Consider the following 13,393-nt stretch of genomic DNA (forward strand, 5'->3'; position numbering starts at 1 on the left):
AACAGATGGAAAATAGAGATCGTGAGAAATTAAATACATGCCTGTAGCTCACAAAAAGAAATCACTGCAATGTTGTAGCTAAGGAATTATGAAATTAATAATTTTCTTGGTTGTTATATATTCCATCACATTCCAACTTACTACCATGATTGGAGAAAATTTACACTGAACCAATACAACTCAGTTTTTTACAAATGAATATTTCCTGACTTAATAAATGAGACTCGTTGGATCTCTAGTTTGGAGGATATCTTTTCTGTGGACAACATCTTATGAGAGTATAATGATTGTTAAAGAAATTTGAGCTGTCCATGGACATCTAAAATATTTTGCTGGTAGTTTTGCAGTAAATGTCATTGGCTACTCAGATTTAAAGGGAGCATTTTTTATCTTTTCACTCAGAAATTGTTTCTAATGGCTGTCACATTTTCTATAATTGTTTCAAATTGGAAGCATCTCAAAATATTACTGTGCAGTAAAACGATCTATTCGAATATTGTAAATGTCTCACAAACTTAAAATATCTGTAAACTACAATTAACAGAGCAAGTGCTGGAAATTACCACAAAGCAAGGCCATTATTGTTTATTGGTGTTGTGTTGGTCAGACTCCTACAATGTACGTGGGAGTCTGGTTACTATTGCAGGATAGAACTTAGTGGAACTTGCAAATACCTTGTACTCAGCTTGATCAGAGACTATTGTATGTCTCTGGAGCAGATGGGACTTGAATGTGGGCCTCTTGGATCAGAGGCAGGGGCATCATTCACTCTTCCATAAGTGTTACAGCAAATGGTGCCTTAAACAACAATAAAGGTTTTTTACAGTGCCAGGAGAAGCAGGAGTCCTGGGCTGCTTTGACTCTGGGCTATCAAAAAGTAGTCACCATTTGCATTGGCATGTGGAAGCACCGAGCTCTGAACTAGATGTCATAGAGTCATAGGGTCATACAGTATGGAAATAGACCCTTTGGTCCAGCTAGTCCACGCTGACCATGTTCCCAAACTAAACTAATCCCACTTGTCTATGCTTGGCCCATATCCCTCCAAGCTTTTCCTATTCTTGTATTGTACCTATCTAAATGTCTTCTAAATGTTGTAACTGTACCTGCACCCACCACTTCTCTAACAGTTCATTCCACACATGAAACACTCTCTGTGAAAAGGAGTTGATCCTCAAGTCATTTTTTAAAAATCTTCTCCTCTCAGCTTAAAAATATGTCTCTTAGTTTTGACTTCCCCCACTTTAGGGAAAAAGACCCTTGGTATTCACCTTACACATGCCTTTCATTCAAAATTTTATAAACTTCTATAAGGTCATCCCTCAACCTTCTAAGCTCTAGTGAAAGAAGTCCCAGCCTATCTAGCCTTACCTTATAACTGAAACCCTTCATTCTCAGAAACATCTTAGGAAATCTTTTCTGAACCGTCTCCAATTTAATAATGCCTTTCCTATAGCAGGGTGACCAGAACTGCACATAGTACTCCAGAACTCACCAATGTCCTGTAACAATGTCAGTATGATTTCCCAACTCCTATAGTCGTTCATCTGAGCAATAAATGCAAGCATGCTACACACCTTCTTAACCACCTTGTCTATCTTGTGATGCAAATGTCAAAAAATTATAAAAACCCTGAACCCCTAGATTTCTCTGTTCTACATTGCTGCTCAGGCCCCTTATCATTACTTATATATGCCCTGCCCTTGTTTGTTTTACCAAAATGCAATATCTTACATTTATCCATTCCTCAGCCGATTGACCAAACTGATCATGATCTCTGTGTAAGCTTACATAACCTTCTTCATTATCCCCTAAACTATCAATTTTGGTATCATCCACAAACTTATTGAACATGTCAGCTATATTCTCATCTAAAGTGTTTATGTATATGACAAACAAAAGTGGACCCAGTACTGATCCCTGTGGAAAACCATTAGTCACAGGCCTCCAGTTCGAAATATAATGGTCTCTGTCTCCTACCATCAAGCCAATATTGTATCCAATTGGCAAGATCTCCCCGAATCCTCTGTGATCTAATTTTGCTAATTAGTTTACCATGTGGAACCTTGTCAAAGTCTTTACTAAAGTCGATGTAAACAGTATCTACCACTCTGCTCTTGTCAATCTTTTCAGTTACTTCCTTAAAAAAGCTCTAACAAGTTGGTGAAACATGATTTCCTTGCAAAAAGCTATGCCAACCACCTCTAATCAGTCCTTGCCTATCCACATGCATGCAAATTCTCTCTTTCAGGATCACCTCCAACAACGTACCCACCACCGATGTCAGACTCACAGGTTTATTGTTCCCAAGCTTCTCCTTAACAGTCTTTCTTGAATAAAGCTACAACATTAGCCACCCTCCAGTTCTCCGGCACCTCACCCATGGCTATAGATGATACAAATATTTTGCAACGGCCCCCGCAATTTCTTCTCTAACTTCTCATAGTGTCCTGGGACAAACTTGATCAGGTACCAGAGATTTATCTACCGTTCTGGTTTCTAAGACCTCCAGCGCTTTCTCTTCTGTACTGTGAACTGTTTTCAAAATATCAATATTTATTTCCCTGAGTTCCCTAGCCTCCTTTTCTTTCTCCACAGTAAAAACCGACTCAAGATATTCATTTGGTACTTCTGCCATCTCCCATGGTTCAACACATAGATGACCTCATTGATCTTTAATGGACACTATTCTCTCTCAATAAAAACCTAGAGAACTGTGGATGCTGTAAATCAGAAACAAAATGCAAAGTTGCTGGAAAACCTCAGCAGGTCCGGCAGCATCTGTGAAGAAAAGATCAGAGTTAATGTTTCAGGTCCAGTGACCCTTCCTCAGAACTGAAGGTAGCTGGAAAAATGTCAGTTTACATGCAGAAAATATAGAGGGGGGTGGTCTAGGGAGTAAACGATAGGATAAAGGATACAGCCCGAAGAGAGAGAAGAGCAGAGAAGAGCAGTTGGATAGACAAAAGAGCTGATAACAATTTGGCTAGGAGGGTAAATAGCTGTTAATGAGGACTGTTAGTGACTAAAAATAGGTAGGTGTAATGGCAGGCTATGTGGCAACAAGGCCTGGTGTGTGGTGTAGTGAGCTGCGACTTGGGAGAGTTTAGGCCCTAAAATTATTGAACCCGATATTGAGTCCAGAGAGCTGCAGGGTCCCCAAGTGGAAATTCAGGTGTTGTTCTTCCAGCTTGTGTTGAGCTTTACTCAAACACTGCAGCAAGCCAGAGACAGAGATGTTGGCCAGGGAACAGGGCGGTGTGTTAAAGTGGCAGGCAACAGGTGCTCAGGGACATTTTTGCGAGCAGGATGTAGATGCTCTGCGAAGCAGCCATCCAGTCTACCTGGAAGGTATGTTTGGGGCCTTGCGTTTTGGGAGGGAGCAGGTAATGGGCAGGTGTTGTAACTTCACTGTTTACAGGAGAAGGTGCCGTAGGGCTTTGGGGGAGAGATGGGGGCTGGCAGTAGTGGGGGTTGTGTTGGGAGTAAAGGAAGAGTGGACCAGGGTGTCCCAGAGGGAATGGTCCCTGCGAAAGGTGGACAAGGGAGGGGAGGGGAATTTGTGTCCGGTGGTGACATCTCACTAGAGGTGGCAAAAATGGTGCCTGGTGATCTTCTGGATGTGGATGTTGGTGGGAGGTAGGTAAAGAAAAGACGAAACCTATCGTTGTTGCAGGAGAGAAGTAGAGGGGGTGAAGCTGTAAGTGTGGGAGATGGGTTGGACCCGGTTGAGGTAGAGATGCCACCATCAGACACATATTCACCTCCCCTCCCTATTTTCTGAAAATAAACCAATGTTTTCCCAACTACCATCAATTCTGAGTAACATTAATACTGATTTTATTTTCATACATGTTAAAGGACCTGCTGAGCTTTTCTAGCAACTGCTGTTTTTCTTCCTACTCTCTCTTTTGCTCTTAAAGTACTTGTAGAATATTTTTGGATTGTCCTTAACCTTATCTACCAAGGCCAGCATATATCCCCTCGTTGCTCTCCTAATTTCCATCTTAAGCATACCCCTACATTTGTTATACTTCTCAAGAAATTCATTTGATTCCAATCATCGATATCAAATATATGATTCTTTCTCATTCTCGACTAGAACCTCAATATCTTTATTCATCCATTTGCTCCTTAATCTTACCTGCCTTACCCCTCACCCAAACCAGAACATAATGCCTCTGAAACCTCATTGTCATACTTTTGAAAATTTCCCACTTGTTAGCCATCCCTTTACCTGCAAACAACCTTTGTGAGCCCTTCTCTCTGACACTAAAATTTGCTTTACTCCAGTTAAGAACTTTACCTGTTATGAAGGGCTTATCTTTTTCCATAACCATTTCAGAACTAATAGAATTACGATCACTAATCTCAAAATGTTCCACTACTAACACCTCAGTCACCTGCCCTGCCTTATATCCCAAGAGGTCAAGATTTTCTCCTTCTTTAGTAGGAACATTGACATATTGTCCATCCAAGCCTTTAACACTATGGGCAGTTCCAATCTATGTTTGGGAAATTTAAATCCCCTAATATTACAAACCCATTATTCTTACATTTATCTGACATTTGTCTACGTGTTTGCTCCTCAATTTCCCTCTGACTACTGGGGTGCCTAGTGTCCGATCCCATCGAAGTGATCATCCCTTCCTTTTTTTTAAATTTCTACCCATAGCGTTTCACTGGACGATCACTCAGAAGTATCCTCTCCAATTACAGCAATGATTTCCTTCATCAAAAATGCCACTGCCCCTCCTCTCTTGCCTCTCTTTCTATTTTTCCTATAACATCAAAACTCAGACCATAGAGCTGTCAGCCCTGTCCAGCCAGTTTTCATCTTTCAGCCAGGTTTCTGTAATAGCTATGGTGTGCCAGTCCCATGTTCACATACATGCCCTCAGTTCATCAGCCTTGCCTGTAAGACCTCATGCATTGAAATAAATACAGTTTAATTCTTTAGAGTTACCTCATTCTCTGACTAGCTCTTATCTGCCCTTTCTAATTAACTTGCAGTTTTCTGATTTAGAACCGTCTTTATCTGTCTTTCTCTTTCCAATTTTGATGCTATTTAGGAAACCCCCAGTCTCCACTACTTTAAAGGCTTCCAAAATTGAACTGGTAAATCTCCCCGCCAGGATATCGGTCCGTTTCCAGTTCAGGTGAAACCCACCCCTTTTGAACAGGTCTTTTCTGCCCCAGAAGAAATCCTCATGAGCTAAAAATCGGAATCCTTGCACATTGCACCATCTCTTCAGGCATTGATTTTTCTGCCCTACCTTTTTATTCCTACTCTCATTAGAATATGACACCAAGAGGAAACCAGAGGTTACTAACTTTCAGGTTCTTTTATTTTAACCTTCTGCCTAATCTCTTATATAATAAAGTGTGAAGCTGGATGAACACAGCAGGCCAAGCAGCATCTCAGGAGCACAAAAGCTGACATTTCCGGCCTAGACCCTTCATCAGAGAGGGGGATGGGGTGAGGGTTCTGGAATAAATAAGGAGAGAGGGGGAGGCGGACCGAAGATGGAGAGAAAAGAAGATGGTGGAGAGGAGAGTATAGGTGGGGAGGTAGGGAGGCGATAGGTCAGTCCAGGGAAGACGGACAGGTCAAGGAGGTGGGATGAGGTTAGGAGGTAGGAAATGGAGGTGCGGCTTAAGGTGGGAGGAAGGGATGGGTGAGAGGAAGAACAGGTTAGGGAGGCAGAGACAGGCTGGGCTGGTTTTGTGATGTGGTGGGGGAAGGGGAGATTTTGAAGCTGGTGAAGTCCACATTGATACCATTGGGCTGCAGGGTTCCCAAGCAGAATATGAGTTGCTGTTCCTGCAACCTTCGGATGGCATCATTGTGGCACTGCAGGAGGCCCATGATGGACATGTCATCTAAAGAATGGGAGGGGGAGTTAAAATGGTTCGCAACTGGGAGGTGCAGTAATGCCTAATCTCTTATATTCAGTCTGCAAAGCCTTAACCCTTTCCCAACTATGTTGTTCCTACCAAAGTGCATAATTTCTGGCTTCGCAGTCTCCTTTTGACCATATGTTTCAAATGTTTTGAGATGTCCTTAACTCTGGCACCAAGAAGGCAACATACCATCCTACATTCATGCTTATTGCCACAGAATCGCCTGTCCGCATCCCAACAGGAGAGTCCCCTCCAACAATTGCTCTTTTAAAACTAGACAAGCCCCACTTAATATAAGATTCATTCTTAGTAGCCACAATCTGATCACCACTTCTATTTTCCATTGACTGACTATCCTCTTCAACAGTGAAGATATCTTCAAAATGAAATATCTGTTTGAGAGAAGCATAGCCACAGGGGACTTCTGAGCTACCTTCTTATCTTTACTGACAGTCACCCATCTCTCTGACTGATCCTGCTCTATGATCACCTCTCTAAATCTATGAACCATCACACTCTGTGCCTCTTGAAAGCACTCACTGACATTAAACCTAAAAAGAAGAAGACCTTAAAAGCACCTTGTATCGAAAAAAAGCTACCCTTCTTTCTATACATACTTTAATATTAAGTATGTAAAAGATAAAAAAAATTATAATCTTTAAAAACGTTACACACTTAGCTGAAACTCTTACCAACCAAAGAAAAGCCTCCTCCTCAAGCCTCTACGTCAGCTTTCAAATCTCCAGATAAACAGAAAAATAATGTCTTTCATGAGCCATTGAGCAAAGAAAAAGTGTCTCCTTCTTGACATTGTTTATCTTCAGTCTTACTTTCTCATAAAACCAATGGTCAAACACAAACATTTCCGCACATTATAATTCAGACCTATCGATTTGTAAAGTACATGTGAACAGAAACAACACGGAATACTGACAACAAAGATCATATCAATACAGCAACTTGGAAGCTTTTTGGATTTCATCGCAACATAGAAATCAGAACCTACCTTCTACTGCCAATTCGGATGTGTATTATCAATTACTCATGGAAGTACTCAGATACCCTCATGAGGTAAATAACTAAAGACTGTTTGAAGATACTTTTGGTTATCATACAAGGAAAACGAGCACAAAATAAGTATGAGGTTTTATTGATTATAATTAAATGAACACATCTGAAGATTGTAACTAGAGATAATGGGAACTGCAGAAGCTGGAGAATCCGAGATCTCAAAGTGTGGGGCTGGATAAACACAGCAGGCCAAGCATCGTCTTAGGATCAGAAAAGCTGACATTTTGGGCATAGACCCTTCATCAGAGATGAAGGATCTAGGTCCGAAATGTCAGCTTTTGTGGTCCTAAGATGCCGCTTGGCCTGCTGTATTCATCCAGCCCCACACTTTGTTCTTGTAGATTGTAACTAGCTGGTCATTCACGTTTGTTTTGTTTGCCATGATGATGGACAGGACTGTCCAAATACAGCTCTAACTTAGGTCTATCTTCCTAAGCACCAGCAATATGCTTATATATGGCTAGTAAACTCAAAATGAAACATACCTAGATTCACCATTCCAAACCCTTCGATACATGCCAATTCAGAAGCAAAAAATTCATAGTTGTATTCATGAATTTTATCTCTGTCACTTCGCTCATGTGGGAAATCCAAGTACAGGTAGAATGAACAGGATCCAAATATAACTCTGTCCTGCCAAGGCAATAAACAATTGTTACTGTTATCATTTGCTGTATGTCACAGGATAGGGCAGGTCTTTGTGATCTTTATGAAACAATCTCTGATTTGTTATGTAACTACACACTAAAAACACAAATTTAGCACTCTTAAAATTTGAAGTTTTAGAATGCAGCATTCCATGTCTGTGAGATGAGTTAAAAGATACTATAAAACAATATGATAAAGATTGAAGCTAAATTTTTAGATTACTTTTTTCATGAATGATTACACATTTGTTCTGACCTTTGAATTAACCAACTACTATTCAGCATTCTCACAGTTACGTTTAATGTTAATTATCATCATTATTGAGTCATGTAGCAATGAAGTTGCCAAGATAATACATATAAGTTGCAGCCATAAGTTATTGGTTCACATCGCTCTCACACACAAAAAACTAGGCTGAAACCCCAGTGCAGCACTGAGGGAGTGCGGTACCTTCATGGCAACTACTTTTCAGATGATTTCTTAACTGAAAGGCAATGTCTGTTTTCCTGGACAAGTATAAATGTTCTTCTAGAAATATTTAAAGAAGAACAGCTGACCCATCCTGGCCCTGATTTTCAAGTCTCCTTCAATGTCAGAATGGAGGCGGATGCTTTAAAAAGCATGGATCCAATTCTGGAATTCTCATCCCCCATTCCTGGATTGTGAGTTTATAAGGTGCCTACACTTAGAACCCATTGTTGATTCCATCAATGAATCTTGGAGTTATATCTGCTAATGTTGATACAGTTGCCAGTTGGCCTTATTATGAATGCTTGACTATATTCCAAGGCTCACAAAAGGAATCAGCTGCGGGAGCAGTTCACAAAGTCATAAGGGAATTATTTGCTTTGATTCAGAGATAGTAAGTTGATCTTTCTTTGATTTTCTTTCAAAGTCTGGATGCTTATTTGGAAAAGATTAAGAGGTGGCAAACAAAGTAAAGTTTTTGTACTTGATGCTGTAAAACACTCTTGTCTGATTGACATTTTTATGAGGTTGTGAAAACAATACCTTTTCAAAGGAGTTTTTGAGTGTTTTTTTCTTTTAAATTGCCACTGTTACTATATTGCTCATTAGTTCTATACATTGCGCATAAGACAACGGGCAGAGAGGATGCAGGGTGACATGGAAAGGACACAGGAGCATTGAGGGGGGCATGAGTTTATCAGAGACATAGAGAGCGAGAGGGGAGGTGTTGTGACACTGGATGCTAAAGAGCCTAATGGCCTTTAGTACAACCCACCAAAGTTGCAGATGAGGCAACCCTTCTAACTAGCCCATTTAGACACCCGTCTGCCTTGGTGTTGTTTCAAATTGCCTCCAGAAACAATGCTCCCACTCCATCCCATTTCACATGAAATACATTAGTCGACATAGCTTTCTAAAGAAAATGGCACTACCAGGCCAGTCATTTTCCTAGTTTACCTTCCCAAATGTTGAATGAAAATCTGTCTCCTGGTGTTCTGGCCAATATTTATCCCCTAATCAATATGACTAAAAATGAACTGTCTAGACATTATCATGCTGCTATTTAAGCAATTTTCCAGTGAACATAAACAGGAGTTTCTGGAAAAGCTCAGCAGGACTGGCAGTATCTGTGAAGAAAAAATCGGAGTTAACGTTTCAGGTCAAGTGACCCTTCCTCAGAACAGTGTTTTGAGGAAGGGTCACCGGACCCAAAAAGTTAACTCTGATTTTTTTCTTCACCGATGCCACCAGGGCCTGCTGGGTTTTTCCAGCAACTTCTGTTTTTGTTCCTGATTGACTGCATCCACAGTTCTTTCAGTTCTTCCTGTGAACAAAGCTGCTTGCTACATTTTCTATATTGCAATAGTGACTATAATTCAATAGCATTTCATTGGCTGTATAGCACTTTGTGCACTCCTGAGGTCATGAATGACATTAAATAAATGTTGCATAAGTCTTTCATTGTTGTCGCACATAGATGTCAGGTCAATGTTAGCAGACATTGACAGTAAATTATGTAGTTAAGTTAACTATATCTCAAGAAGCAACTCGATCTCAAGAATGGATTGACTCAGAGTATTGTTTGTATGGATGTGAGACATAGGTCTCATTGGAGGGTTGAGACCATCTTGCTAAACGGTTTTGAAATGTGGGTGTGGAGGACAATGAAAAGGACAAGTTGGACAACAAAAGTAACAAAATGATGAATTACTGTGAAGAGTGACTGGATGAAGACATTTTCTTAAGGTAATTAGGAAAAAAGCATCAAAGGAACAACTTAAAAAGAAACAGACTTGTAAGAAATCTCATGGATGGAAAACTTGAAGGTAGAAGAGCAAAATGAAGGAAGAGAATATCAATTTTGGATCATTTGGAAACTGACAGAAGTTATTGTGAAGTGAAAAGAATGGCACAGGATAGAGTTATTTGGAAAAGCTACTCTGAGGCAAAGACCTGCTTTTAGATAGAGCACACATGATGCTCATTACGGAGTAATGTTATGTGAGTTACATTATACAAATACAGACCAGTCGAGACAGAACCCTCACCAGATGCTGCAGCTGATGCTTTGTTAGAACAGGTACTCCATTGACCACAACCCAAGCCTTGTTTATGGGCTCAAGAACCACTTTGTGGTCACAACAGTAAGTACTGCATGCTTGTCCAGAATCCTAAAAATTCAAAGCAAACCCAGTTAGAGATCATGTCTTTCAAATATTCAATCCTACATCTTTAATAAAAATTCCCTTTTGAAATTATGTACATTATTTTTCAAAATTAGCATCATGGCCTTGAATGGGGAAGGAGGAAGATACCAGAAGATAGGTCATTCTTTGCTGCACTTACACATCCCCATGGATCTTGTAACAAAGTAGCCTTGACTGAGATCTAAAAAAAAGTGTTAGTTTATGAATCACTGACATGAAATATTGTGCTGACAGAGGTACAATTTGGAGAGCAAAAATATTAATAACCAAATATTGAAAAAATAGTTACAAGTCAAATGCTAAGATGAAGGAGGAATCTCTAAGTGCTCCACAGATGCGCAAATTGTAAAAAGAATGGCACAAGGACCGGGCCCAATTAGGGACCAAAAGGAAGACTTACACATAAGAGGCAGAAGATATGGTTGAAGTCTTAAATACAGGCAGGAAATGCCACCCAGCCATGGTGAAAAAGGGAAATTTCGTCATCAGAAAGATTTACAATTAATAAGGTGGAAGTATTGAATAGGTTATCAGTACATAAAATTGACAAGTCACTGAGATTGAATGGGATGCATCCAAGAACACTGAGAGAAATAACAGTTTAAATAGCAGAGGCACTGGCCATCATTTTTCAATCTTAGACTCAGGACTGGCCCCAGAAGACTGGAGAATTGCAAACATTATACTAAATAAAAACCGAAAGAACTAACGGATGCTGTAAATCAGGAACAAAAACAAAGTTGCTGGAAAAGCTCAGCAGGTCTGGCAGTATCTGTGAAGGAAAAAAACAGAGTTAACGTTTCGGGTCCGGTGACCCTTCCTCAGAGCCCTTCCGTTCTGAGTATGGGTCTCTGGGCTTGAAAAGTTAACTCTGTCTTTTCCTTCACAGATGCTGCCAGACCTGCTGAGCTTTTCCAGCAACTTTTTTTTTGCTGCAGACATTATACTGTTGGTGAAAAAAGTGTAAGATAAGCCTAACAAATAAAGATCTGTTAGTTTAAATCCCACAGTGTGGAAGTTCTGGCTTAAATAATTTGGGGCAAAATTGATAGACAATGTTGGTTAATTTAGAATTATTCCTAAAAGAAAATGATGTTTAACTAACTGGCCATAATTTTTGCGGAGGTAACAGAGTGTGTTTATGAAGGCAAGTCTTGATGTAGTATACATGGACTTCCAGAAGGCATTTGCTTCGATGTCACGCAAATGACCTGTGAGCAAAGATTCAGCTCATGGAACAAAAAGCACAGTAACAACATGGATACAAATGTGGGGTAATCAAATGTGAGGCTGGATGAACACAGCAGGCCAAGCAGCATCTCAGGAGCACAAAAGCTGACGTTTCGGGCCTAGCCCCTTCTGAGTGATAGGAAACAACGAATAACAGTAACTGGCTGCTTTTTTTGGACTTGGTGAAATGTTGTGTGACAGTGTTCCCCAGAGGTCAGTTTGGGCCCTTGTTTTCCCAAATATAAAAGAAATGCTCTGAACCTTGGTGCGCAGGCCACAATTCCAAGCTATGAAACCCGGAATCATTGTTAACTATGAAGGGCACAATGTAGGGAATCAAAAGGAGACAGGTAAGTTAGTGGAGTGGATGGATAGGCGGCATTGGATGAAGTTTAATGTGGAAAATATGAGGAAAAACGTGGACAAACAATATTTTAAAAGTGGTACAATTCTAAAGCAGAGCCCTGGGTATTGATGTAGTCATTGAAGTCGAGAGGGTAGCAACCAATAAAGTATATAATATCTTAGGAGAGTTCTTGTGGTGAAGTGGTAGTGCCCCTGCCTCTGAGCCAGAGAGCCCGGGTTCAAGTCCTTTCTGCTCCAGAGGTATGAAATAACATCTATAAACTGGTTAGTTAGAAAATACCCACAATATCCTAGACTTCATTAACAATGACACCGATGCCAAAGCAATTTGTATCAGACGTTATTCGGCTTTAGCTAAATATTGTGTCCAATCCTGGGCACCAAACTTCAGGAGAGATGTGAAGGCATTAGAGAGATTGTAGATGATGTTTGCGAGAAACATTTCCAGTAATGAGACATTTAAGTTCTGACACTAGATTACCAAACTTGGAGCTGTTTTCCTTAGAGGAGAAAAGGCTAACAGCAGATCTGATAGAAGTCTTGAAAGGAAGAGAGGTCTGGAGAGAATAGTTTAGACAATAGTGTTGCCACTTATGGATGGATAGAGAATGAAAGGGCTCAGATCTAAAATAATTAGTAAAAGAAACAGCAATGATATAAGGAGAAACTTTTCACACATTGGGTTATTAGCATTTGGAATGCTCTGCCACAGTTTGTGATGGAAGTAAATTCAATCTCAGCATTCAAAAGGGAATTAGGTAGACATTTAAAAGGAGCAATATGTAAGATTTCAGGGAGAAAGCAGGAGAATAACTCTCATCAAGATTCTCATTTAGAGCACTCGCACAGATGCAGTAGGTGACATGGTTGCAGTTTAAAAATTCTGGGATCTGTTGCAGTTACTTATTCCCTTTAACAGTGAGACTACTTGGAAAAGCCTCACCTCTGGACAATCAAGAAGCAGGCCCCCTACTCAAAGAAATCCGTGTCCATATGACATACTTTGAACACACATTGCAGTCTCAATGGGTACTGCTGGCTGTGTGGTTAAGGCAGATATGTACTGGGATTCAGCAATTTAACTGCTGTTGAACTTTTAGGAAAGGCCCTCCTTACCTGATCGTGTCACCATTCCCCTTCCTGCGTACTCATGGGTACTGACATTCCTAGAACCTGATATAGGGGAGAAACATCAAGGAACCTGTTTGACATTCATAGCTTGTCAGTCAGATTCAAAATGGCAGCTGCCACTTCATCAGCAGAATGGGTAGCTGGCCAATGTGCTAACAATTTATAATACCTGTCTTTCAATAGACTATTAAACTGTGTTCGTCTTTAGCTTTTCTCATTAGATATGATAACAATGGAAAATAACTTAATCCCTAGGTTTCACTTACCCAAGTCCTTTCAAAACAAGGTCCTGCTGTAAACCAGCTGTTCGCCCAATTACAGAAATGCCTGCAATATTAAAATAAGTTTTTGGCTTCACAATTCAGTAG

General features: G+C 40.3%; 1 protein-coding gene across 1 annotated transcript in view; it reads right to left on the minus strand.

Moving 5' to 3' along the window:
• Positions 1–13,393, minus strand: part of LOC125455547 (kinesin-like protein KIF28P) — a 76,892-nt gene that overhangs the window by 13,830 nt on the left and 49,669 nt on the right. The window contains exons 11-13 of the mRNA XM_059649460.1: positions 7,461–7,608; positions 6,094–6,280; positions 4,307–4,488 (exon numbers count right to left, since the gene is read on the minus strand). Coding sequence (XP_059505443.1) covers positions 4,307–4,488; positions 6,094–6,280; positions 7,461–7,608 — 517 coding nt within the window. The remainder of the gene's footprint in view (positions 1–4,306; positions 4,489–6,093; positions 6,281–7,460; positions 7,609–13,393) is intronic.

Source organism: Stegostoma tigrinum, chromosome 10 (assembly GCF_030684315.1).
Source record: "Stegostoma tigrinum isolate sSteTig4 chromosome 10, sSteTig4.hap1, whole genome shotgun sequence".
NCBI classification, from domain to species: Eukaryota; Metazoa; Chordata; class Chondrichthyes; order Orectolobiformes; family Stegostomatidae; genus Stegostoma; species Stegostoma tigrinum.